The sequence below is a fragment of the Podarcis tiliguerta genome (assembly GCF_965153285.1).
Source record: "Podarcis tiliguerta genome assembly, chromosome: 5".
Lineage (NCBI taxonomy): Eukaryota > Metazoa > Chordata > Lepidosauria > Squamata > Lacertidae > Podarcis > Podarcis tiliguerta.
The window spans coordinates 98,411,231-98,437,018 of record NC_139538.1 but is presented as its reverse complement, the minus strand read 5'-3'; the positions used below and the strand labels follow the sequence as shown (position 1 = coordinate 98,437,018).

Genomic DNA, 25,788 nt, shown 5'->3' with positions numbered 1-25,788 from the left:
CTGAAGACACTGAAGTGTTTTTGATTAAATGAAACTAGCATCTAAGCCCGGGGAGGGAGGAGGGAGGGCAAACAATACCACTTAACGATAAAATAGTACAATGTGAAAAGTGTTATCTATAAACATCAGAGAAAGAGGATCACACTCTAGTTGCTTGTCTTGCACACTAAGATCACAGGCCAAACTTCAGGCATGTAGCAATTCATCAACAACTCTTTGCTAAGAACCAGTTTTAAGAACAACTTTTTACCTTTACTAGAGCCAACTGTCAAACTGTTTAAAATACCACTGAAAGAGAAAAATGGATTAGCACAAGTGTTTATTCTTACAAAATTCTTGTGCCACATTAGTCATGAAGGACAATGGAAAGAAAGTAAAAAATGCTGGTTTTATAAGGAAGTCAGAAACTTGAAGAATTATAGATTAAGTAAACAAATGTGAAATTGGAACATATTAAAATGTCTTTTTTAAAAAAAGAGAGACAGTTTGTAAGACAGGAAAAATATGGAAGTGTCATTTATTGCTAAAAATTACTCATCTTAAAACAATGCCATGAATGTAAACTGCTCTCTGTAAAATAGATATGATCACAGGTCAGGCACACCCACAAAGTTAGGTTTTCTAAAGCTCATGTCACTAACTGCTTCCACATGGATGAGCACCCTCAGCTGTAGTTCCTTATAAAGTAAGGCTCTTTTATCCATAGCAATCGTGTGCAAATAAGTTAAGTAGTAAATGTCAAGCTTGGAAATTTCTTTCTTGTACAGTGGTACCTTGGTTTAAAACCACAATCCGTTCCGGAGGTCCATTTGGAAACCAAAACAGGTTGTAACCCAAGGTGCGCTTTTGCCAATGGGGCCTCCAAAATTTTTTGTTTGTAATCCAAAAAATGGGTTGTAATCCAAAAAAAGTTTGCAAACCGGGTTTGACATGTTTGTAATCCAAAACATATGCAAACCAGACTGTTTGTAAACCAAGGTACCACTGTGCAAAGGAAACCACCAGGACATTTTTAGATACTGCATAATTATGGATGACTGAGGCCATGTACATAATGCAAGACCCTTTTTTCTGTTGAAGAGGGCATGGACTGTGTGGTGAAAAGTGGAAGAGGGCTGAGTGTCTTCACAATAATGCAAATATATTAAATTCAAATTAGGGAAATATCTTTATTATGCCCACCAAAATGCCACAAAGGTTTTACACTATTTTGTGGTATTTTGATTGGCCTAATCAAAAATATTGCCCTAATATGCATTTTGGAATCGCCATATTGCTGGCACATCACTGCAGATCTGCAACAGTTTTGTGTAAATGTTAAAAAGCAGAAGGGGAAAAGTAGGAGTCCTGTGTTACTCATAACACAAGTGCTGTAGATAGAGAGTAGAAGTACTACTCTCTGGAGTAGATTTGTCAATAGAATCACCAATAATTTCCAGTATAATTTCTTCTGATGTTTTCTTTGAGGATGATTTTTAATGTAGCCACTTTGTAATCATGCCGCTACCATGAGTTATAATTTCCTGAGTAATTTTTTGTTGGACCCATCCCAAGAATTCTGGCTTAGCCTCTTAGCTCTGCATGTGGGCTTGTGAGAACAGTATTGGAACATCAGCCTTTGGCCTGTTCCACCAGGGTCTTCTTATATTCTTATGTCTGAGGAAACCAAAGGGGGGAATGACCATGGCCCCATGAGAACTACTGACATATCCTGGGTGATCCAGTGCTTGAAGAGCTTCGAGACTGTGATCCATGATTGTTTTGCAGCCTTAGGGCTAGTTATACGTATACAGTGATTTTGTTTGCTGACTATTCTATGAGGATGCACAAAAAACACACAGATTTGCCAACTTGGAATGGTGATATTGGGTCAGTCTATTTATAAAATTGGAAGAATATTAATATACCTACATCATCAACTTTCTGTTTAATAAAGAATAAAAAAACAGTTTGTCAAGAGTATTTGTAGCAAAAGGTCAGGCCCCATTAATTCCCTAATGGCATTTTCCCCTCAGCATTTAGGCTGATTTTATTTCTAATGTGAAAATCAGTCACTTTTTGTCAAGCAGCAAAAACATTTGATAACATTGGTTGTGGCCTCCTTTCTTGTAGAATGTTTGATGAAAATCCACCGGCAAAGGCAACTGTAGCAGAAGAGTGCTCTTTATCATGAAACTATTGCCTTAAAATCTGCTCTTTTTCCACTTGCAAGTCTGTTGGGGCTCTCATGGTGGTGGAGGAAGTGGGTGTGGATGTTATGGTCATCCTCAGTAGAGGAATGGCCCCTTTAGGGCTGGTGTTAGCAGAGCATAAATGAGAGAGGTTCTTAAATTATACTTGATTTGTGGAATGTTTTGTACTGCCAGAAAAGCATGGATTGAATCAGTGAAACAGGATTGCTATTTTGGTATAGCTTGTAAGGACATTCTTTCTGGGCAACACATTTAACTCATGTGTCTTAAGAGTTCTTATTTAGCCGGCGTTTTTCTGTTTGGATTCCTTTCTCTTTTGCCCCTCAGCTGTGGTTGTCCCCCAAGATTTTAAGGCTTGGGGTCGTTTTCTCAATTTATCTTCTCTCTCTGGCAGCTATAATCCATTTAACTAACATTAATATAATTTTAGCCTGATGAGTATAAAATCATCTTATCTTTTTTATTTCTTGTGCACACAGTATCTTAATCGTGACCCTTCCAAACCTCTTGCCTGTTTTCCCAACTCTGTTTTTGTTCTCTCTTTCTGTGTTGGATCCCTTACTATCTTTCCTTCTTTGCAAGTATGCAGTCCATTCTAGGTCTTCTAATCTAAAGAATTCTTCAGCTTTTGCCCCTTATTAAGCCCACTAATTAATAGCAGCAGAGTGTTGCCTAACTCCACCCATTTAAGTATACTGGTACTGGGGGAAATTGGTTCAGTTGTCTTTTTGTGTCATATATTTATCTTCTTTGCATTTCCCCTCATTTCAGTTTTTACTATCTCTCCTTTGACTTGTGTTTCTGTTGGATAGTAAGCTTTATCTGGATTCATTGGTACCCATCCTTCACCAGGATTTTGGTGCCTTGGCTGCTCAGGTGGATGGTTCTACCCAGTGCTTTTTTCTTAAAAAAATGTTTAGGGGTACTCTCATTTTGACTCAAGAAAACCACCATTTTATAGTTCAAATTGGAAAAAATAAATTCAGTAAATGGACAAAAGTGCAAAGATTCACAAAATGATTAGGGGTATGCGTCCCCCCAGACAAAAAACCCTGGTTGTACCTAAGTGAATAGGTAGCTGTATGTAGGAAGGATAAGGATGCCCTCTTTGGGAACAGGAAAATCCCCACCAATCTGTGGCAATTGCTATTCAAGGCATCTACCTCACACTTGGGTGTGCTGGTACTAAAGCCCTTAAACACCCTTTCTTGTGAATTTTTTTTTAGCAACCTACCTGAAATCTTGTCATCCTTGAACTATATCAGGAAGGCCTCTTAAGTGCCAGGCACCAAGAGGCCAGAAAAGTACCCAGTACATATATCTACAGGGTATTCAAAGCCCTTCAAACCATTCCTGTTCAAAATCTAAGTACTGTACCATTTGGAAAATCTTTCTGTTGAAATACTGGTGCTGAATGGTAAGAACCATCCATCTTGGTAGTTTCCAATGTGAGCACATTGCTAGCAGGGCATTTACCTGTGACTCCTGCATTGCAAGGGGTGACATGACCCTTGTGGCCCTTTCTAAACTTGATATTCTATGATGCTGTGGAGTCTGAAAATCAGACCAATGGGGAGCTATCAGGATTAACTCCAGATTTCTGCTTCTTTATTTGCTATAAGTTTGATGAATAGTAGGACACTGCCAAGTAGAATGATAGAATTGTAGAGTTGGAAGGGAGCCTGAGGATCACCTAATTCAACCCTCTGCAACCCAGGAATATGCAGCTGTCCCATACAGGGATCGAACCTGCAACCTAAGTATCGTCAGCACCACACTCTAACCAACTAAGCATACAGCAGATCTCTTGATACTCATGAGCCAGATAAATTTATGTCTGAATATAAAGTTCCCACTTGTCTGTTCTCCAGGGTCATACAGTAAATGGTAAGCAGAATGCATTTCCAGTAGTGCTATCTTTGTCCAGCAGGCACCTTTGATTAAGTCTTTTATATTGGGTGGCCTGCTCCATTATGATGGACAATTCACCTACTGTGGCATTTGAGTAGGTGCGCCTTCCTTGTCCTGCTTGAAAGCAGAGAAGATACAGGTGACTAGGATGGGAAGAAGGTGGCTTTAACTGGTGCAAGCACAGACACTGTGTGGGTTGAAAGCACTTTTTCTCCTTTCTCCCCTTCCCACCTGTAGTCATGTGCTTCATGTGGAAAGTGGTAGTGAGAAAGAAAGTAGAAAAAGAGGTGAGAAGGAAAAATAAATACATAAAGTAAAGAACAAGGCAAAACAGGATAAATTCTCTAAAATTCACCTGGAACTCCAGTTTTCAGCAACTATGTCAGTGCAGATCTAGACAATGGAAAATGATTCCCACCTCCTGAGATGGCAATCAGTCGCTGGCCAGCTTGGAGAGGTCACCCCATCAAGTGAATGCCTGACCTCTATCCTACTAAGCAAACTGTATTGTTATGGATTTAGGGCAAACCTTAGAAATGAATAAATGCCATGGTTTTGGTTATTTGTGATATGAAAGGAGAATGCAAGCGGCAAAGGAATTTCTAGGCTGGTTTATGCAAACCAGCCTGGCTGGCTTAGTGAAAAGCAAACCTAACATGGCAAAAGGTGTTGACGGGACACTATGGAGAGCAATCCTTTAATTTGGAGGGTGAGTGATGGGGTGTACATTTGAGGGGACAGGAAAATGGAGTTTTCAAGCAAGGGGTTTTCTGAAAAGGAGGAGAGAGAGAGCGGAGATCCAACTTTGAGGAAAGCAGCTGAAGGTTGCCTGCACTGCTGCCTCTCGAACTGTGTATGCCATAAGATCTAGACTCCCTCCATGCAGACTGAAGGTATAAATAGGTGAATAAACCATATTTCGTAAAGCACAGCAGTCTCCACCATGTCTTCCATTCTCTAAAGTGACACAGACCCTGTGGGGGTGCCTGGGACCCCATGGGCTCTTGCCACTGCTTGGCAGAGAGGGGCAGGCACACAACTTTTGTAACAGTATTTTTCTGAAAAAACTTATAAAGAAAAGTGAGAATAACTTCTAATATAAAAAGCATAGAAAAACTAGGCTGTTAAATATTTCAGCATGTAAATTATTGTCTTATTTTTGGAAACTTTATTTATTGCTAAATGCAATGAAGTTAAGAGAGTTTAAAATTATCTCTGCAATGATTTCTCATGAATTACTACATTATACATATGTGAAAAACATACAGATATCTTCAATAACTTCTCATTTGACTTGATTTGAGAATTTAGAAGCCTTTAGATGTGTTCTTTCATTTTCAAAAAAGTTAGCTAAATACACTAAGGCTAATCCATAATCAGAGCACATCCAGTGAAATCAATAAAATTAGGTTAGTGAAGTCCACTGGTTCATAGAATCATAGAGTTGGAAGAGACCACAAGGGCCATCGAGTCCAACCCCCTGCCAAGCAGGAACCACCATCAGAGCACTCCTGACATATGGTTGTCAAGCCTCTGCTTAAAGACCTCCAAAGAAGGAGACTCCACCACACTCCTTGGCAGCAAATTCCACTGTCGAACAGCTCTTACTGTCAGGAAGTTCTTCCTAATGTTTAGGTGGAATCTTCTTGTAGTTTGAATCCATTGCTCCGTGTCCGCTTCTCTGGAGCAGCAGAAAACAACCTTTCTCCCTCCTCTATGTGACATCCTTTTATATATTTGAACATGGCTATCATATCACCCCTTAACCTCCTCTTCTCCAGGCTAAACATGCCCAGCTCCCTTAGCCGTTCCTCATAAGGCATCGTTTCCAGGCCTTTGACCATTTTGGTTGCACTCCTCTGGACACGTTCCAGTTTGTCAGTGTCCTTCTTGAACTGTGGTTCAGAGAGTCTGCTCTCAGTATGACTTAATTCAGATACTACCCCTTGTGTTTCCAGAAGTAAATGGTAGTGTTTCCCACCTCCTGCTTCTAGTCAAATGGATTTGGAATGAAAAATAAGATTCTACATCCATTTAACAGAGCGATAAATAACATGTATAGAGTTCTAAATGAGTGACCATATGAGCCTCTTCTCAAAGAATGTGATACTGAAGTTATTCAACAGGGACTTGTCAGTTACTGCATCCTTCAGCCATTACTAAAACCCTTGTGATAAAAAGTTGCCATTGTATCCTTTAACTAGATGGCCATGAAAGTGAAAATCAAAGACTAAAACAAATAAGGCTGTTTGATTAATCTTGAATCAATAACTCAATTCTCAGTGTCTTAGAATGATCATCTGCAGCATTTAGTTTAGTAACTACATACATTTTCTGTGATTTTAGAGGGACAGTTTCTTTTGTTCTGCATCTAATGTAGATTCTTCATGTAATAAAGAACTCAGTTGTTTCTGTGCACAAGAGAGGAACAATTCCAGACTTGATAGGCTACGTTGACGGATAACACAATCAGTCTGTGAGGACAAAAGAAAAAATATACATAGAAAAGTAATCTGTATTAAGAAAAAAAATTGCAACTATAATCAGTGAACACTTTGCCTTATTAAACGACACTCAGCTGTATCCAGTGCTAGCTCTACCTAGAGTAAATCCATTGAAATTAATGACTATAACCAACTCAGGCCCATTATTGTTAATAGGTCCACTCTGTGGAGGACTTTGGTTGGACAGTGTTCTTGAAGCTACCAACATGAGCTTGACCAAACTGTGGGAGGCAGTGGAAGACAGGAGAGCCTGGCGTGCTCTGGTCCATGGGGTCACAAAGAGTCGGACACGACTAAACGACTAAACAACAACAACAACAATGGAGGACTTAGTCAGATACAACCCACTGGACGTTTGTGGGAATTCAGTACACTGCATATTAGAAAACATTTCCTTTCAGCTTCAAATATGAAAGAGAAAAACAAAACCTAAATCTGTGAGTCTATGTAGATATTTCATCATTACAAGGCAAGCAGTGGCTTTAGATCATCTTAGCTGTTCCTGCAAATTGAGTCAGAATATAAATAACCATCAACAGGATTTTCACATATCTAATGGTGTTGTCAAATTTCTTAACTAGGAAAGCAAGCCATGTATTTTTTAATAATTTGTTTTTAATGAAATTTTAGAATACATGTGCTTCACTCCTTCATTCTCTTTAGCTACTGAATTCCTTTAATATGATCTCTGAATAAATATGACACTTTTGTTTCTTTTAGTGCATATAAATCAAATTTAAGGGATTCCCAGGGAATTGTCTTTGTTTTCTGCTTTTGTTTTATAAAAATTAAGTTGCTTGTTACGTGTAGCAAGCAGAAGATGAGTAACAACATTGGAGAAGCTCCAAATATTCCATTAAAATACCAGCATGCTAGATTGGTACTCCAATGAAACATTCTTTTTTTCCCAAATGTAGCAAACAAAACTTAACAAAGTACTGAATCAAGGCACAAAACCTTAAGAGGTCAAGAGGCTCTGCAGAACAGCTGGACCCTCTGGGTCTAGGCACAGCCACAGCAAGCCTGGCTGAGAGCTGTAGGAGGGCCCTTGGGCAATGGTGGCTTGAAGTAAGAGCAGCTGTGTCGGTGCTCCCTAGTAAAGAAGCAGACTTGCAACTGTGCAGAAGAAAGGGGGGGGATAGCCTAGCTACTGTTGTCTATGCTCTAGTAACCTCAGGGTTAGATTACTGCAATGTGTTCTACGTAGGGCTGCCTCTGAAGACGGTTCGGAAACTTCAGCTAGTGCAGAATTCAGCGGCCAGGTTGCTCACCGGAGCAAGACGGTTTGAGCATATTACACCAATCCTGGTCTGATTGCACTGGCTACTAAGTAGTTTCCAGGCCCAATTCAAAATGCTGGTTTTGACCTATAAAGCCTCAGGACTGCAATACTTCAAGACCGCCTCTTTCCATATGAACCTACCCAGACCCTGAGATCATCTTCAGAGGCCTCCTTTGTGTGCCCCCTCCTTGAGGGGTCCGGATGGTGGTAACATGAGAACGGGCCTTCTCTGCAGTGGCTCCCCATCTGTGGAATGCTCTCCTTAGGGAAGTTTGCCCAGCACCTTCATTGTACACCTTTAGGTGCCAGGCAAAAACGTTCCTTTTTAACCAGGTCTTTGGTTAATCCGATTTACATCCTATGCCCTTTTAAAATGTGTTTTTGTGTGTAGGGAGCGGTTATTGGGTTGTTGGTTTTATTTTTATTATGTATTTTGTGGTTTTATATCTTGATTTTATCTTGTGAACCGCCCTGAGATCCCCAGGTATGAATTCAAACACTACTACTACTGAAAGCACGCAGGGCAAGTAGATAAATAGGTACTGTTCCAACAGGAAGGTAAACGGCGTTTCCATGTGCTCCTCTGGCTTCGCCAGAAGCGGCTTAGTCATGCTGGCCACATGACCCGGAAAAACTGTCTGCAGAAGCGGACAAACGCCGGCACCCTCAGCCTGTAAACCGAGATGAGCGCCGCAACCCCAGAATCATCTGCGACTGGACTTAATGGTCAGGGGTCCCTTTACCTTTACTAAGGGGGACTGAGAAACAGAGAATGGGTTGCATGTGAGGATGGATAAGTATTTTAAGATGCTATTATTCTTTTACTTTATCTACTTTTTAGGGTTGTTGAGAAGAGAGAAAGACTAGAAAACACTTTGGCAAACTGAAAATGCTACCGCGAAAAAGTAGGATGGTGCAGAGAACTCAGTCAACACTCCGCCCAGGCTAGCCTGTCCCATCAAGCAACCACATACTGGATTTTCGAAGGACCTACAGTCAAAGTCCATTTTTTTGTAAGTCTCAATATTCTGGCTGTATCCACACTCCACTGTCTCCCAGTTCAAAATCAGAGATAGGCAAGCTGGATATGGACTATTTATTCTTAATATTCTACATCAGTATTACATGTATATCCATTCCATTTTTCCTCTAAGGTGGCATTCAATAATCTTCTTTCCTACTTACCCTCATAACTATCGAAGGTAAAAAATAGATCTGACCCACTTGTGGGTAATTGACCAGAGTCAGCTGGGTGCCTAGATTCAGAACATGGGGCTTTGCACACATGCCAAGAGGAGAGAGTCTCTGGCAGTTAAAAATACTCTCAGAATAGCATGGAATATAGGTTGTTGTTGTGCCTTTTTGCATATCCTGTTTGGTCTGATTTAAAGCTCTTGTCCCCCACCACTTTACCCCTCCAGCAATGAACAGATCACATACGCTTAAGTAAGTTAAAAATATTTGCTTACTAAACCCAAACGTCTGATTCATGCATTGTCCCATGAAGCAGCAAGGAGAACAGAAGCAGATTACTATTGGGTGCAAAATACACAATATAGTTTCCAACATGTTATCTGAACTTGGAGCAAGTTCAGACATGTCTGTCCTGGCCAGTTACATAGCTGGAAGACAGTGTGAGCAAAAGAAAGAGAAGCAGCTTCATCCATCTATCATGGGTGCTTTAGAAGAAGAAGAAGAAGAAGAAGAGTTTGGATTTGATATCCCGCCTTTCACTCCCTTTAAGGAGTCTCAAAGCGGCTAACATTCTCCTTTCCCTTCCTCCCCCACAACAAACACTCTGTGAGGTGAGGGGGGCTGAGAGACTGTGACTGGCCCAAGGTCACCCAGCAGCTGCATGTGGAGGAGCGGAGACGCGAACCCGGTTACCCAGATTACGTGACTACCGCTCTTAACCACTACACCACACTGGCCCTTTAGTTGAGATTCCAGCATTGCAAGGGTTTGGACTGGATGCCCCTCAAGATCCTCTTCGAACTCCACAATTCTATGAAATATCCCCACCCACTCTGCTCAGGTGGGGCAGTAGACCCCCATACATTGAGGGTCCCTGTTCTTGTCTAGGGCTGCATATGCTCCAATATCTTGGGAGGGCAAATAGGGACACACACACACACACACACACACACCATTGGGTCACCACCATTCTGCCACTGCCACTGCCCACCCTCTGCTGCCTTCCCAATCATGCTGCCACCACTGCCCACCCACCCCATTTCTGCCACCAACATACTTCTGGAAGCAGGTGCTTCCAGAAGCATGTCAGCGGTTGCAGCAGAGGGAGCCAAAATGGGATATCCAGGACTGGGATCAGAAGCTGGGACAGCTTCTGATAATCGGATGTCCCACTCAAAACAGGACTGTGTAACAGTGGTGGGGCAGTAGTGATGTTTTTTATCCAACTCTTATCTGCCACTTCTTTTTAACATGGCTTTTATCACTTCTGGCGGTTCCCTCACTATGAGAAGTAAAGTTACAGGGGACCAAGCAGAGGGCCTTCTTGGTAGTGGCTCCCGCCCTGTAGAACACCCTCCCATCAGATGCCAAGAGAATAACTAATTATCTGACGTTTAGAAGACATCTGAAGGCAGCCCTGTTTAGGGAAGTTGTTTTTTTTTTTATTTTTTAAATGACTGATGTTTTAATGTATTTCTAATCTCCTGTTGGAAGCTGCCCAGAGTGGCTGGGGAAACCCAGCCAGATGGGCGGGTTATAAGCAATTTAATAATAATAATAATAATAATAATAATAATAATCATTTGTATTATATTTTTTGCCACATTATTGTATTCCCCCCTTATTTTATTTAAATGAAAACACATTAAAAGAGGGAGGCAAATGGATTTTTAAATATGGATGGAGCTTCAAAAGCAGTTTTGATAGAGTATGGGGTGATGCTGCTGTTAAGGGGAAAAGGGAGACTATTGTATCTGATCTCTCATCATGAGGGTAAAATGTGAAATGACTTGTAGTCCCATAATTTCAGTGAAAGAACAAGGCATCGAGTGAATGCGTTTATTTATTCATACTAGTATTTATACTAGTGTGGTGTGGAGCCAGTGTGGTGTAGTGGTTAAGAGCGGTGGAGTCGTAATCTGGTGAACAGGGTTCGCGTCTCCGCTCCTCCACATGCAGCCACTGAGTGACCTTGGGCTAGTCACACTTCTCTGAAGTCTCTCAGCCCCACTCACCTCACAGAGTGTTTGTTGTGCGGGAGGAAGGGAAAGGAGAATGTTAGCCGCTTTGAGACTCCTTCAGATAGTGATAAAGCGGGATATCAAATCCAAACTCTTCTTCTTCTCCTTCTTCTTCTTCTTCTTCTTCTTCTTCTTATATACCACAATATAAAACCCATTAAAAGGAGTACAAAACAATAATTGAAATGAGTAGCTACTGAAGGAAATTCTGAACAACCACTTGGGCCTGTTGGCATTAAAAAAAATAATCTTCTAAAAGTCAAAAGCAAGGAAACCTGCCAAATCTCTGCTGGAAGAGTATTCCACAGCATGAGACCAGCAAAACCTCTTTCCACTCAATAAGGATGGTGGACTTGAAGAAGACTAGAGATTTAACTTCCTTTATATTACCGCTTCAAAAAGATATTTGGTATGTAAAAGAGGGGAGGAAGGGCCTTTATCCTGCCTCCTTATTGAGTGGGAAGAAGTGTGCTGCTTGAGAGCAATGAGCTGAGGGAAACCGCATGGTGTATCTATGGCATGCATGTGTGCTTGTGTGTGAAACACTTCATTAATAGTAGCATTCACATAAAATACTGGAAGCCCAGCTACGGTTTAATGCATTTGTCCCAAATTAAAATGTACACCAACACCCTATTGCATGAATTACTGAACTGAATTATTTAAGTCTTGAATAAATGACAGAACAAAAATAAGGAAGCTGCACTACATGTGCATGCAATAAGGACAATGTCACTAATATTACAATCCACAGAGGTGACATTTCCAAATGCCTATTCAACTTTTCTGTGTATGAAAAATCCAAATCTTTCTTCTCTTTAGATTCATTTGGCCTTCTTCAAGGACAGCCAGGTGCACAGACTCATCTTACATTACAACCTCTCACAAATCCCTTATTTAATCTTCTGGGTTTACACTGCTTTTTGAGCTAGGGTAAGCGGCAGCATGAAAATGCTTCATGTAAATGTTGCTTTAATCCTATGAAAGCCACAAAACAGGCCTAGCTGAATGAGCAGGAAACTGAGCTCAGGAACTCTCTGTGACCTTGACTGCACTGTCGCTCTTGGCACCAGCATGGTGGCCACAAGGTCATGCTGAGGACGAGGAAAGCGACCCAGTCTCACTTGTAGGACCTCCTTTGTATGGATCAGCTGGGCCAATCTGTGTTCTGTGGTGTCTGATGTTTACAATGCTTTGAGCTCTAGGGTTCGATTACACATCTCTCCAATTGCAGATAGATTACAGAATTTCTATCCCCAAATTTGGATGTGACATCAGTCCAATGTGAAATTATTCTTTTTTTTTTCTTTCAATAATTTTTATTATGTTTCCATTTGCCAAATTAAACATATCATACCAATTAGTCCAAATTATATCAATACACATCATAAAGTCCAAATGTTTTCCAAATTAAAATTTTTGTTATGGGGGGTACCCATGCTCCTCGATCGTCAGGAATCCAAAGATCCAAATTCGTGCTGCTTTCCTTACTGCAATGATGTTTCCAGTCCCATCTTCTCATATTTGTCATTTATTCATTTTCCTTTTCTGTCACCTCCGAGTTTTCTCCACAAGTGGATTAAAAGGAACAGTCTTATTTTGTCTGTGTGGGTTTTATAATGCTCTCTCATATGTCCACAAATCCAACCATCATGTTTTCGAGCAGACACTCCGTCCTGTCATTCCAGTGAAATACAGTCTAAATGTCCACTCATTTACTTTCCAGACCCGCTGCCTCATAATTAGTCTTCCAGGAGGATAACAGCCCTTTCTGATTTACGATTCCAGCCTGATATCCAAGCGGCTCTTCCTCCCTAGACCATCCATCTTGCAGCCAAGATCTGCCTACGCAACGGAGCATTTCTTACTGCGTCACTGAGAGAGACTCACTTGTTTCCAAATCTTTCACAGACATATAATTTTTTCCACACAGTTCATTTTCACTCCCACTTGTAAATTAGTCATCGAGACGGTTTTTTGAGGGGGAGGGTTATCAGGCACTCACATAAAAATAAAATAAAAAAGTCTTCCCCCCCCCTTGTACCGTCCACATACCAAAATGTCGGCAGTTCTCTGGTGTTATCTCTGTTCCTTCCGTCCTTCGTCCTTCCGTCTCGACCTTCTTCACTCAGTGGTAAATTTATTAGCAGATAAAAGCATTCCTGATTTCTCTTGAAGCATGTGCGTTTATTGGTCCAATTCTTTTCTTCTTTTTAAACATCGCAGCCAGGCTCGCTCCTGAAAGAAGCTGGCAGGGAGCTCCAAGCTTGCCCGAGGGCTTTCCACCTAGTGCCTCTCACCCCCTCCTTCATCCGAACTCGGGGGAAGGGAAGGGAGGCTGATGTACTCCCCATATCAGCCTCTAGTTACCTCTTGCAAGCTGGACAAGATGTTATTAGCAGCCATCTTTCAAGGTGCCCCTAGTGGCCCCCCTCAATGTGAAATTATTCTTTATTGCTTTTGGTTTTAAAGTATTTTGGAGGGTGGGAAATAAATAGAACAATGCAGAAAGTTCAAACAAACAAATGAGTGAAGAAATTATTTAAAAACACTCCATGTGTCACCACTCTCTTAAAAAGTACCAAGTACCAGGTCTGTTAACATGTGTTGGTGGTAAAATGCAGGGCTTGGAGGACTATCATTAACGTGGCCTCTGGGAAAACACAAACACACTTTCTGAAATTAAATCTTCAAGTTTGCCCACCACAGTCAGTTGCTGGCATGTTAACCTGTAGCTGAGGCCTCACATCCAGTGCCAATGCAAATACTAAGGAACAAGAAGAGCAAAGATCCTTTTTTGTTGTTCAGTAATATTAAATCACAGAAAAGGGGAAAAGAGATAGCAACACTCAAATTTTAAACTCAAATACATGCGCACAGGATTATTTTTCACATTGTCTAAACTGTACTTGCTTAGAAACTTCTTTTTTCATGTTTGTAGAAGAAAAAGATAAAGAAAAAAAAAAACGAAGACTTTCCTCAACAACAATGTACACAGAGTGGGTAAAGATGAGAATCTCTCTGCTTTTTATTACTGACCTTCAACATAATACAGGTTTTGCAATAAGTATGGTTTCATGATCAGTGTGGAAATGCAGCCTAGTTCCCACAACTGTTTTATTGGCAAAAGTAAGAAAGGGCTCGGGCCAGTTTGGAAATTAGTACAAGAATATAACTTGAAATTAGAGTTTGAGGAAAACAGAACTGAACAAGAAAAATTGAGGCTTGAGCAAGAATTGGAAAAAGAAAAACTGAGGGCTGAGCAGGAAAGGGAACAGCAGTGGTTTCAGTTAGAGAGGAGACGGTTGGAATTAACAGTTTTAGAAAATCGTAATAATAGTAATAACACTGATGGGCAGAATCAACTGAAGATAGATTTAAAACGCTTTCCTGAGTTTAGAGATAAGGATAGCCCAGAAGCATTTCTAGTATCCTTCGAGAGAGCCTGTCACGATTTTCAAGTGAGAGAGGGAGATAAAATGATGATCTTGAGAGCTAGAATAAGCGGTCCTCTAGCCAAAATATACGCTCAAATGACTGAGGAACAATCCCGAAATTTTGAGGTGTACAAGCAGTTAATATACACACGCTTTGGGATTACCTCAGAGCAGTTGAGAAAAAAATTTAGAAGTGTGACAAAGGTGAGGGAGGAAACCTATGCGCAGATGGGTGCAAAGATAAAAACTTACCTCACAAGATGGTTAGAACAAGAGAATGCAGACATGGTACCTAAGATTAGAGAAGTGATAGCGTTGGAGCAATTTTATGATACAATAAATGGCCAATTGAAGTACCTGATAAAAGAAAGGAACCCCAAGACAAGAGAGGAGGCAGCTGGTTTAGCCGATAAAATAAATGAAATCAGAGACCACGGATTTGATGGGCCAAAATTTGGTGGGAGATATTGGGAAACAAACAAGAATAAATTTCAGCAAACGAAAGGAAAAATTACCTCAGAAACCGATAAGAGAAGCAGCCCCTCATCAAAAAGCCCACATGAGAAGGCACACACCCATACAGAGTTTACTGAGGGAAAAGTCAATAAAACAAGTTATGCAGGACCCAAAGACATTTCATGCTGGAGATGTGGAAAATTAGGTCATAAAAGTTTTGATTGTAAAACAGGAAAAGAAACATCTAGTTATAGCACCACACAGAAACAGACATATTGTATCCAGCCTGTGGAGCAGGGCCCAACTAGTCAGGTTGTCAAGGAAACGGCAAACTAGGCCCGAGCCTGCTGAGGTAGTAGAAGCCCAAGTCCTGCACTGTTACACGATTCAACAAGATAATCTCTTGTTAAAGAATGCTGGAGAGTATATCTGGATAGACGGAAAAAGATATCTGGGATTAAAGGACACGGGATCGCAAGTCACTATAGTCCACCCGGAGATAATCAAGGATGAGGCCATAATTCCAGGAAAAGTAATGAAATTAAAAGGAATTTCGAAACAAGCAGAGATCCTGAAGGTGGCGGAAATAGATGTCAGTTTCAAATACTGGCCAGGGAAGTGGCAGGTAGCCCTTTCGGAAGAAATTCCCGCCCCTGTGCTCATTGGTTGGGGCATTTTAGAACATGTGCAGAGTACTTTCATAGTTACCAGAGCAAAAGGGCGCCCACAGTCACCTAATCCTGAGGGGGTGGATACAGTAGCACAGGCAAACAATGCTGAACGACAGCAAGGGGATGATCTGTGTGAGGAAAGAAAAGAGACCTTTTTGTTTCCTTTGACTAAAAGTCAAACCCCAAGTTTTGCCAAAAAGCAAAAAGAAGATACTGAGTTACAAATGTACTTTGAGGCAGCCGAGTCGGAGAGGCCGTTAACTCCTGAGTGCCCAGAACGGTTTTGTTTGAGCAGAGACCTTTTATATCGAGAAGTCCTTGCCCCACCATGTAGGGGGGTGAAGAAGTGCGAAGACACTTAGTAATCCCACATGAATACCGAGGCAAAATCCTGCAGCACGCTCACAACAGTGTATTTGGAGCGCATATGGGTATTACACGTACAAAACAGATCTTGCCGGAATATGAATCCTTGTTCAGTAATATTCCAGGAGTGGCCAAGGGTGTGGAACATCGGATAGACACAGGGGAAGCCAAACCCATTGCTGTGAACCTCTACTGTATAACAGGAGGGTATGTGGAGAAGGTTTGCAATGAGGTGCGGGACATGTTAAAAGCGGGAATTATTGCACTTTCAGAAAGCCCTTGGACAAGCCCGATGGATCAGTACGCTTTTGTTTGGATTTCAGAAAACTGAACCATGTCACCAAAGCAGATGCGTATCCCATGCCACGATTGGATGATCTGATAGAGACCACTGGGCGATGTCATTACATCACGTGTTTAGATTTAACCAAAGGATATTACCAGGTTAAGATGAATCCGAAGGACCAAGAGAAGACAATCCATGGACATGACTTAAAGAAGAAAATTAGTTTACCCTATGAAAAAGAAAAATCCACCTTGCATGTGGTATTTCCGATTTCCAAAAACACCTGAGAATTCAGACTTGGCTCCCCTTATTGCCTAAATCTGACAAAAGGATATATTGTTATTGCCCTTGGTCTATCCTAGAGTCCAGAATGAGAATTTTAGGTATTCTGGGAACCCAAGCCATTTGGAACTTTTTAAAGAATAGCATCTTGAGCTGTGCAGGAGGGATAATGGGAAGCAATGCCATTTTTGTTGTATACTATAACTGGGGCCAAATGAGATGTGTTCTCACCTTTGACAGCAGCAGAAACAGTTTCTCCAGATCAGTCCCATATGGACAATCTTGAGGTTATAGAGGTACAAAATATCTGCTGCCAAATCTGCATTTGATAAAAAGGATTGCTGAACAGAGCATAGCCCAAATCCATCTTGCATGCTGTCAGTGTTTACAGCAGACCTTGCAAATGGAACATGAGGATTAAAAATATATATAATGCATGTCTGAAGTAAGAGATATTAGCCCCAAGCTAGCATTCTTAAAGTAACAAAAGCACGGAGCAGGAGACTGGGAACTTTCAGAATTTAAAACTAGATCATGGAATCATTTCAGACAATGAGAACAGTAAGATGATGAGTAGAAGGTACTCTGAATATGATTTATTATCCTCTTACATGCAAACTTCCAAATTTTTTTTCATTTACAGCTATTTTCTATAATCTTGATAAAATTCAAAACTGAAGAATAATTATAGATTGGAAAGTGTTTATAGTGAGTTTGTCATGCTAAGAAATTATAGTATTTATTCTAAAGCAAGGTGTGCTAATAATTGACACCGCTTTAAATGCTTTTGTTCTTTCTAATTTCTTTTAAAGAACAGAATCCCAGTCTCCTCTTCTTTTATTCTTTTTATTGTTTTATTCCCTCTATTATCCTCTTCAAAACTGATTTTCAATCTGCTAAATTATGGACTCAATTTTTAGGACTCCTAACAACATAGGCCACTACATGAGAGTTATTTTGTGCACTTCATAATACTGGATGGCGATGTTTTTCAGAAAACCACCATTATTTTGGCATCCTTCTCTTGACATCTTTCTCCTCAGTGTTCCTTGCTGTCTATGTAATATATGTTTAGAGGTTTGAAGACTGCTTGAAGCACATTGGTGCTGCTTCCCACAATGACTGTCAGGCTGCTTGAAATTCTAGAGTTGGCAAAGTAGGAGAAGAAGTAATGAAAACAAAGGTGACTGGTGACTTTGTAGATGTGAATACATCATCTACAAAATTAACAGTAAATGCTTCAATAATGGTGAAGAAAAAGGGATGGGCCAATGGAGAACACAAATTAGAATCCTTTGTTCAAGGGACGTGGGTGGTGCTGTGGTCTAAACCACTGAGCCTCTTGGGCTTGCCAATCAGAAGGTCGGTGGTTTGAATCTGCATAACAGGGTGAGCTCCCATTGCTCTGTCCCAGTTTCTGTCAACTTAGCAGTTCGAAAACAGGCCAGTGCAAGTAGATAAATAGGTACTGTTGTGGCGGGAAGGTAAATGGTGTTTCCGTGCGCTCTGGTTTCTGTCACGGTGCTCCGTTGCGCCAGAAGCGGTTTAGTCATACTGGCCACATGAACCAGAAAAACTGTCTGCTGACAAACGCCAGCACCCTCGACCTGAAAGCGAGATGAGCGCTGCAAACCCATAGTCACCTTTGACTGGACTTAACAGTCAAGGAGTCCTTTACCTTTACCTATCAACAAGGTTTGTATCAGTTCTGCGCTAAAAGCCAAAATAATGAGCGTAACCCCAAACTACTGATGAACACCAAATTATTAAGGAAATCACATTTGTTTTCTATCTTGTAAAATACTGCTACAACAGAAAAGGTAAGTATGGTAATATCAAATTATTAGCCTTAAAAAAACAAAACCTAGTTGGTTGTAATTAGCTTGTAACTTAGTTTAAGAACAAAGACATGACTGATGAATTTGATTTATATTGATGAATATTGAGATAGCGAACCAGCAAAGTAGCAATGTTATTTCCTTAATATTAATCAGGCAGTGTGATATCTTAAATGTTTGGTCATCTTGTGTGTTTGGTTTTACTCTCCTTTAGAGGCTATGAGACACAGAAGTGGAATTCATAATGCAATAGAAATGAACACAGTAACTTTGATTACAATTGATATATCTTTCAGCCAAGCTCTAGCCTTAAAATTGCAGAGGGCTAGCTAAGTGACATGGGTGTGCATATAAACAAGTAATAATAATATGGGAATTATTTAGAAAGTGTGGATTTTGTTTCAATATGAGAGCCAAACTAAGCTCTCTGAAGTTGCTAGAAATTGCTCATGTATTATCAGAGCAGGTTCAGTGTTTATCCAATTCATTTAGTTGTCAGGAAACAGAAAGTATTTTATTAGAGAAAGCTGGGTGTCACAGTCAATAGGGAAAACTTAACCTTGACTAGCTGTGGTGGGTCTTGAACTTTGAAATCATAAAAACAACCATCACTCTGAACATTTCATCATTTTAAAGAGCCTGCTTAAATGGCCTGCTCAGCAGGTGATACTGGTAATTGCTCTGCTTTAACTTCTGGTGTGCTGGTTTACTCCCACTTTGACTATAAAGAAGATAAGAAAGTGCATGACTACACACACATTTATTAAAATTATGAGAAATACTTCAAGGATAATGTTTAGTCCAGGACTTCACTTACAACAGGAAATACCCAATTTCAATATTTTGGTTATTCATCCACTAGTCAGAATGACAAATAAGTGGGTGAAACCAGGCTGCAATATGAACTTAAGCCGTAATGTGTGGAGAACAGACAAACTGATTTATTCTTAGTCAACAAGAAAATCTATGCTGACATAAAATAGTTTAAGCTATGCTATGGGAACTAGAAGCGAAGAACAAAATGGGTTTTAATAAAAACAAAAAAATGAAAACTATTTTTAAATGGAAGGCATTAAATAGCCAATTGCTAGAGAGAGAAGGGACTATTCTTTGAGATTTGCCAATGTTTTGAAATTTTACCGAGTCAATTTCTTGACAACTTACAAGAACAGAATCAACAGGAAAATGGTATTGTAGAAAGAAGGGTACAGCACTGCTGCCTGACAGTCCCCTACCCTCTCCATTGCCTTTTAAAGAGTAGAGGTGGCCAAGGAGAAGGGACACTAAGGGTTGCTTATAGGAAAGAGACCTGTCACCAGTGGAAGCACATTGACTATCGGGGCACCATCACCTAAGAAGGGGCAGGAGACAGGAATCATGCTTCACATGTGGCCATCTGTTCATCTGAGCCCATGCACCATGCCTTCACATCAATGAGCAAAATCATCAGAATTTGCAGGCGTGTGTTCTGTATTAAATGGAGCTCTACAGCTCAATCCAGGTGTCGAAAAGAATATCCTCATTGTAAACCAGTGTAGGCAGTCCCAAAATTTCTCATGCCTGGATACGTTAGAATATTTTTAGCTGCTTGCCATGTGCCCACAAAACATGTACCTTGTTCCTTTAATATGACAATGCAAACACTTTATTACTAAAATTATCTTTTTGCTTTAAATTTGTTGCCAACAAAATAGCAGGTTGGATCCTGAGATGCTAACTTGAGGAAGTTTCTTCCCCCCTGCTTCCTCAGCAGCCTCCTGCATCACATGCCATATTGCTCAGGAGCCTGCCCCCCCCCCCCGCCCCACAACCATCTGAAGAAACTCTTCGGGGTTGCAGATGGCTGCAAGGGGGGGGGGGAGCTTCCCTTCCTTGAACTTAAGTTATCTTAGGATCCAAGCCAATGTCTTTTATTAAGTTACCGATGGTCTGACTTGGAAAAAGACTAATATTCAGCTAGGACAGTTGCAAAGCAAATACACTTACAAATGCACAGAAACACCTAGCTGTTGTAACTTTTTACAATGCATGGCAGGTAAGGACCATAGGTTTAAAATGAAAATATTTCATGTAGGTAAATAGATTCTCATTCCCTATATTGCCACTACAGGATGAAAAACATCATTGGTGGCTGCCTAACAACACAGAATTCCCTTAACACTAGAGTATTGGCAAAATCAAAGCCTGAACATTTTCCAGAAGAACTATAAAGCATTTTTATTTGATTCTGTGGTAAGCAAACATTAAGTAATTTTAATTTTATATTGGTGTTTCAGTATGAATTTTATTAATATCCTTTTCAAAATCTGGATAGTAGAGTTGTTATTTGTATGTCTGGGATAGGGCAGGCAAACAATCCACAGAAAAAAATATTGTATGCATTATAGTGGTACCTCTGGTTACGAACTAAATTCGTTCCGGAGGTCCGTTCTTAACCTGAAACCGTTCTTAACCTGAGGTACCACTTTAGCTAATGGAGCTTTCCGCTGCCGCAGCTACACGATTTCTGTTCTCATCCTGAGGTAAAGTTCTTAACCCGAGGTGCTACTTCTGGGTTAGCGGAGTCTGTAACCTGAAGCTTCTGTAACCTGAAGTGTTTGTAACCCGAGATGTTTGAAACCCGAAGTACCACTGTATTCTGTGATATGCCATTAACTTGCTGTTGGAACATAATTAATTACCTTTAATAATCCAATATTATTACAATGATTCTACAAACATGGGGCACAATCCATTGATTTCAGTGGGAAGCAGAGCTTCATGTTGGGTTGTGCCTCATGCATTTACAGTCATCCCAGCTGCTTACAATCAAAGCAACTGGTGATAGAGATGGCAGGTTGACCAGAAAATGAATTTATTTTAGAGAACGTGTACAACCATTAAGCTTACATTAATATATCCATAATTTAAACCTTAATGATGGAGGCTCCCATTGTTTCTTATGAAGAACTCAGATCTATAGTGAATAAATAACAAAGCCCCTCCAGTTCTTAGAACCCACATTCTCCCCTTATCTGTAATTGACCAGCTTGACAGTTGCTATTATAACCATACCATCCCCCTATTGTCAAGGTAAAATTCCAAATTCTATATTAACAAAGAACCCACGTAAAATTGCTCACTCCCTAGACAACAGAAAAAAATACCAATGTTTTTAAACATTCTTGCACACTCCACAACATTTCGAGAACATGGCTTCTTGTTTGTGACCACTAGTTTATGGAATCTAGTCACACATTTATAAGTATTTTTTGTTGGTACATGAACTTTCTAAACATATGACTCTGGAAAAGGTTGGAAATTAATAAACTTCCATTTGTCAGTGTGTTAAGAAGAAAATAATCCATGACATAAGTAGGCAACTGATAGTATCCTAGTTTTGTTTGTGTTGAAACTAGTGGTCTTTGCTTAAACCTGGAAATTACACCAGTATGACATTTCACATTTGCACAATAAGTCTTTTTTTGTTTACCGTATTTTTCGCTCTATAAGACGCACTTTCCCCCTCCTAAATAGTAAGGGGAAATGTGTGTGCATCTTATGGGGTGAATGCAGGCTCCATGGCTTCAGTGAAAGCAACACGAAGCGCTCCGGAGGCTTTGAATTGCTTTCGCTGAAGCCAGGAGAGCAAAAGGGGTCGGTGCGCACCGATCCCTCTTGCTCTCCTGGCTTCGCTTCACTGGAGAGGCGCTGCACAGCTTTCCCTCTCTGCGCAGCACCCCTTCAGTGAAGCAGGAGGAGAAATGGAAGGGTCTCTGAAGGGGCGCTGCGCAGAGAGGGAGAGATTTTTTTTTTCTTGTTCTCCTCTAAAACTAGGTGCGTCTTATGGTCGGGTGCGTCTTATAGAGCGAAAAATATGGTGATTCCTAATCAATAGCATGTGGCAGGGATGCACAGTACACTCTATGATTCATGCCATTCAGCAAAGCTCCCAGAACATTTACTGTACATCTTCTCAAAAGATTACACAGAGCTAATAATTTCTCTCTAGCATCAACGTCAACTGTCATGTAAGACTGCTGCTTACCCTTTTCTGTTCCTTGATATATTCCATCAGCTCTTCTCTTGTTTGCTTCACAGCTTTTTCTATAGCTTTTTCACTTTTTTCTTGCTCTTCTAAAATGGCTGCTTTTACAACTGACTATAAAAAAATAAGAGTTACAGTGTGTATAGAGTTTGCTTCAAATATACACCCCCATATACATATAGTGAGATAAAGGAGATTTTCCTCCTCTCACACACCTGCCTCAGCACATAAATGCTTTGGACATCAGCCTCTGACAATTCTTGCAAAAGGGATGCAGGAAGCAGGGGCATGTAAGTGGGCAGAGCAACAGGGCTGCATCCTGTACTGGCACATGCACCTCCAGGACCCTTAGAAGCAACCAAGACAGCCCTTTTAACAGTAGGAGAGGGTTTTTGTTACTATCCAGATGCTCTGGCATCTGGCTGGCCACTATGAGAACAGGATGCTGGACTAGATGGGTCATTGGCCTGATCCAGCAGGCTCTTCTTATGTTCTTATGTACCACCAAAAAGGTGACTGAAACCTGTACAGGATGGATCCCACAGTGGTTGCTAGTGCCCATTTTGACTGGTCGGATGGATGGAAAGAGGGGGGCTAACAATGAGTGGTGGTGGAACCCATGATAGGCAGAGCAAATGTTCTCCCCTTCTTCCTCCCTGCCGTGCTCTACAAGGGCAACACCGAGATCAAGGAGGAGTGAATGGAGTAGTGCCCCCTCTATGAATGGATTGTAAAAAGGCAGGCAGCTGAGGGCTGGCTGAGGGCAGACTGAGAAGGCTGGAGTAGAGCCCCATTTGCCCAGATGGATCAACCTCCACTGACCCCACAACTCTGTCATACAAATAAAAGGATCCAGTCTGCCTTTCATCCAGGGCAGGTCTCCCTGTGAACTGCCCCCAAACCTCCTGACGCATGCCCTTTACCTAGTTATGCCAATAGTTGTTTTCCACTGCAAAACACACACACCCCCACCATACAACGTAAAGCAAAAATGCTGTTGCCAAACTGTTTATAAGAAGGCCTGTAGCTAAGTCACTTGTGGGTTATAAAACTCTTCTGAAAAATAAACAAATATCTTTGCAACACATGGTTATTGCTTCATTACTAGCCTTAAGCATTCCTTGTTGCTTTACAATAACATTAGAAAGTAGCACTTTCTTTACTGGCATCTTCTTCTTTGGCGATCACTCATAGCCGAGTAAGATTGTCTTCCATAAACACGGTTTTAACAGTGTGTCCGTAAGTGATTGTGGAGGCCAATTCTGGATCCACACGTACTTCCACAGTGGGGACATTGGTTTCTGGGTGGGATTTGATCACGGTGTGGATTTGCCAGGCGTGCCTTCCTCTTAGCATGTTTCTCCCTTGTGTCCTGAGTTCGAGTGTCTTCAAAGCCCATGACACCTTTTGGTAAAGGCTGTTCTCCAACTGGAGTGCTCACAGGCCAGTGTTTCCCAGTTGGCAGTGTTTTATATTACATTTTTTTAGATTTGCCTTGAGACAGTCTTTAAACCACTTTTGTTGACCGCCAGCATTACGCTTTCCATTTTTAAGTTCGGAATAGAGCAGTTGCTTTGGAAGACGATCATCAGGCATCTGCACAACATGACCAGTCCAACGAAGCTGATGTTGAAGATTCATTGCTTCAACACTGGTGATCTTTGCTTCTTCCAGTACACTGATATTAGTTCGCCTGCCTTCCCAAGTGATGTGTAAAATTTTTCGGAGACACCGTTGCTGGAATCTTTGGGGGAGTTGGAGGTGGCGTTTATAAGTGGGCCATGAATGTTTCACAAGCATATAGTACAGTTGGCAGTACAACAGCTTTGTAAACAAGTATTTTGGTTTCCCTGCAACTGTCCCAGTCCTCAAACACTCCGCACTTCAGCCAATTTTCAGAAGGGCAGACATTTTCAGAAGGACAGTCCACAGGGCATTACGATTTACAGTGTCAAAAGCCTTAGTCAGGTCAATAAACACCATATACAGGGGTTGATTTTGCTCTCTGCATTTTTCTTGAAGCTGTCGAGCGGTGAAAATCATGTCCACTGTCCCCCTAGAAGGCCGAAAACCATTTTGGGATTCAGGAAGGGTCACCTCGGATATTGTTACGAGGCGGTTTGCTAGGATTGCAAGAATTTTGCCGGCCGCAGCTAATAGAGAAATGCCTTGATAGTTTCCACAATCAGTTCTGTCACCTTTCTTAAAGAGATTGATAATTTTGGCATCTCTAAAGTCTGCTGGGATTTCTTCACTTTCCCAGATTTTTTCCATGAGCTTGTGAAGTTGTTGTGTAAGTTCAATTCCACCCACTTTGAAGATTTCGGCAGATATCCCATCAGGTCCATTGGCTTTGTTGTTTTTCATTTGGTTAATAGCTGTACACAACTCTCCCAGATTTGGAGATATTGCGAGCTCATCTCTAACTTGTTTTTGCGGAATTTGTGGGAGGACCTCAGCAGCTATGGGGGAGTTGCGGTTAAGGAGATGTTGATAATGTTCTTTCCAGCGCAGTGCAATAGCTTCTTTATCTTTTAGAAGTGTGATACCATCTGCTGAGTGTAGGGTGCATATGCCATGATTTATTGGCCCATAGATGGTCTTTGTGATCTTCTAAAAACCCAACCCAAACCCCAAAAGTCCCATAAAGGTAAAGCTAAAGGGGGCCCTGACCATTAGGTCCAGTTGTGACTGACTCTGGGGTTGCAGCACTCATCTCGCTTTATTGGCGGAGGGTGCCAGTGTACAGCTTCCGGGTCACGTGGCCAGCATGACTAAGCCGCTTCTGGCGAACCAGAGCAGCGCACAGAAACGCCATTTACCTTCCCGCCGGAGCGGTACCTATTTATCTAGCACTTTGACATGCTTTCGAACTGCTAGGTGGGCAGGAGCTGGGACCGAGCAACGGGAACTCACCCCATCATGGCGATTCGAACTGCCAACCTTCTGATCAGCAAGTCCTAAGCTCCATTGCGATCGGCAAATGGTAACGGGGGCAGGATCATGAAATCTGGAAGCCCCTAGTCATCATGAACCAGCACATGGACAGTGGATACAGATTCAGTTGTTCCGACTCAAGGAATGAGGGAGTTGAGCAGCTCGGCAGCTGTATCCATGACTGATCAGCCCTTTTTAGGATCTACTCTGCTCACCCCGAAAAGGGGGGGGGGCTAGAAAAGGTGTTCTAAACATAGTTTGCCTCCCTTTTTCCATAACTGGATTACCGCACCCAGTGGGGTCACCACCTAGCGGTCGTAAAAGACAATTGAACTTTGGAACATGGAATATACGGACTTTGTCAGATAACACAGACAGCGAGCG

General features: G+C 41.3%; 1 protein-coding gene across 6 annotated transcripts in view; it reads right to left on the bottom strand.

The window, feature by feature from the left end:
- Nucleotides 1-302: 302 nt before the first annotated feature.
- The window catches only part of CCDC91 (coiled-coil domain containing 91), a 127,762-nt gene continuing 102,276 nt past the window's right edge, over nt 303-25,788 (bottom strand). For all 6 annotated transcript variants that reach the window (XM_083440784.1, XM_083440785.1, XM_083440786.1 and 3 more), the window contains 3 exons: nt 22,468-22,581; nt 6,000-6,577; nt 303-5,526 (listed from right to left, as the gene is read on the bottom strand). In XM_083440784.1, coding sequence (XP_083296910.1) covers nt 6,446-6,577; nt 22,468-22,581 — 246 coding nt within the window. In that variant the 3' untranslated portion in view covers nt 303-5,526; nt 6,000-6,445. The remainder of the gene's footprint in view (nt 5,527-5,999; nt 6,578-22,467; nt 22,582-25,788) is intronic.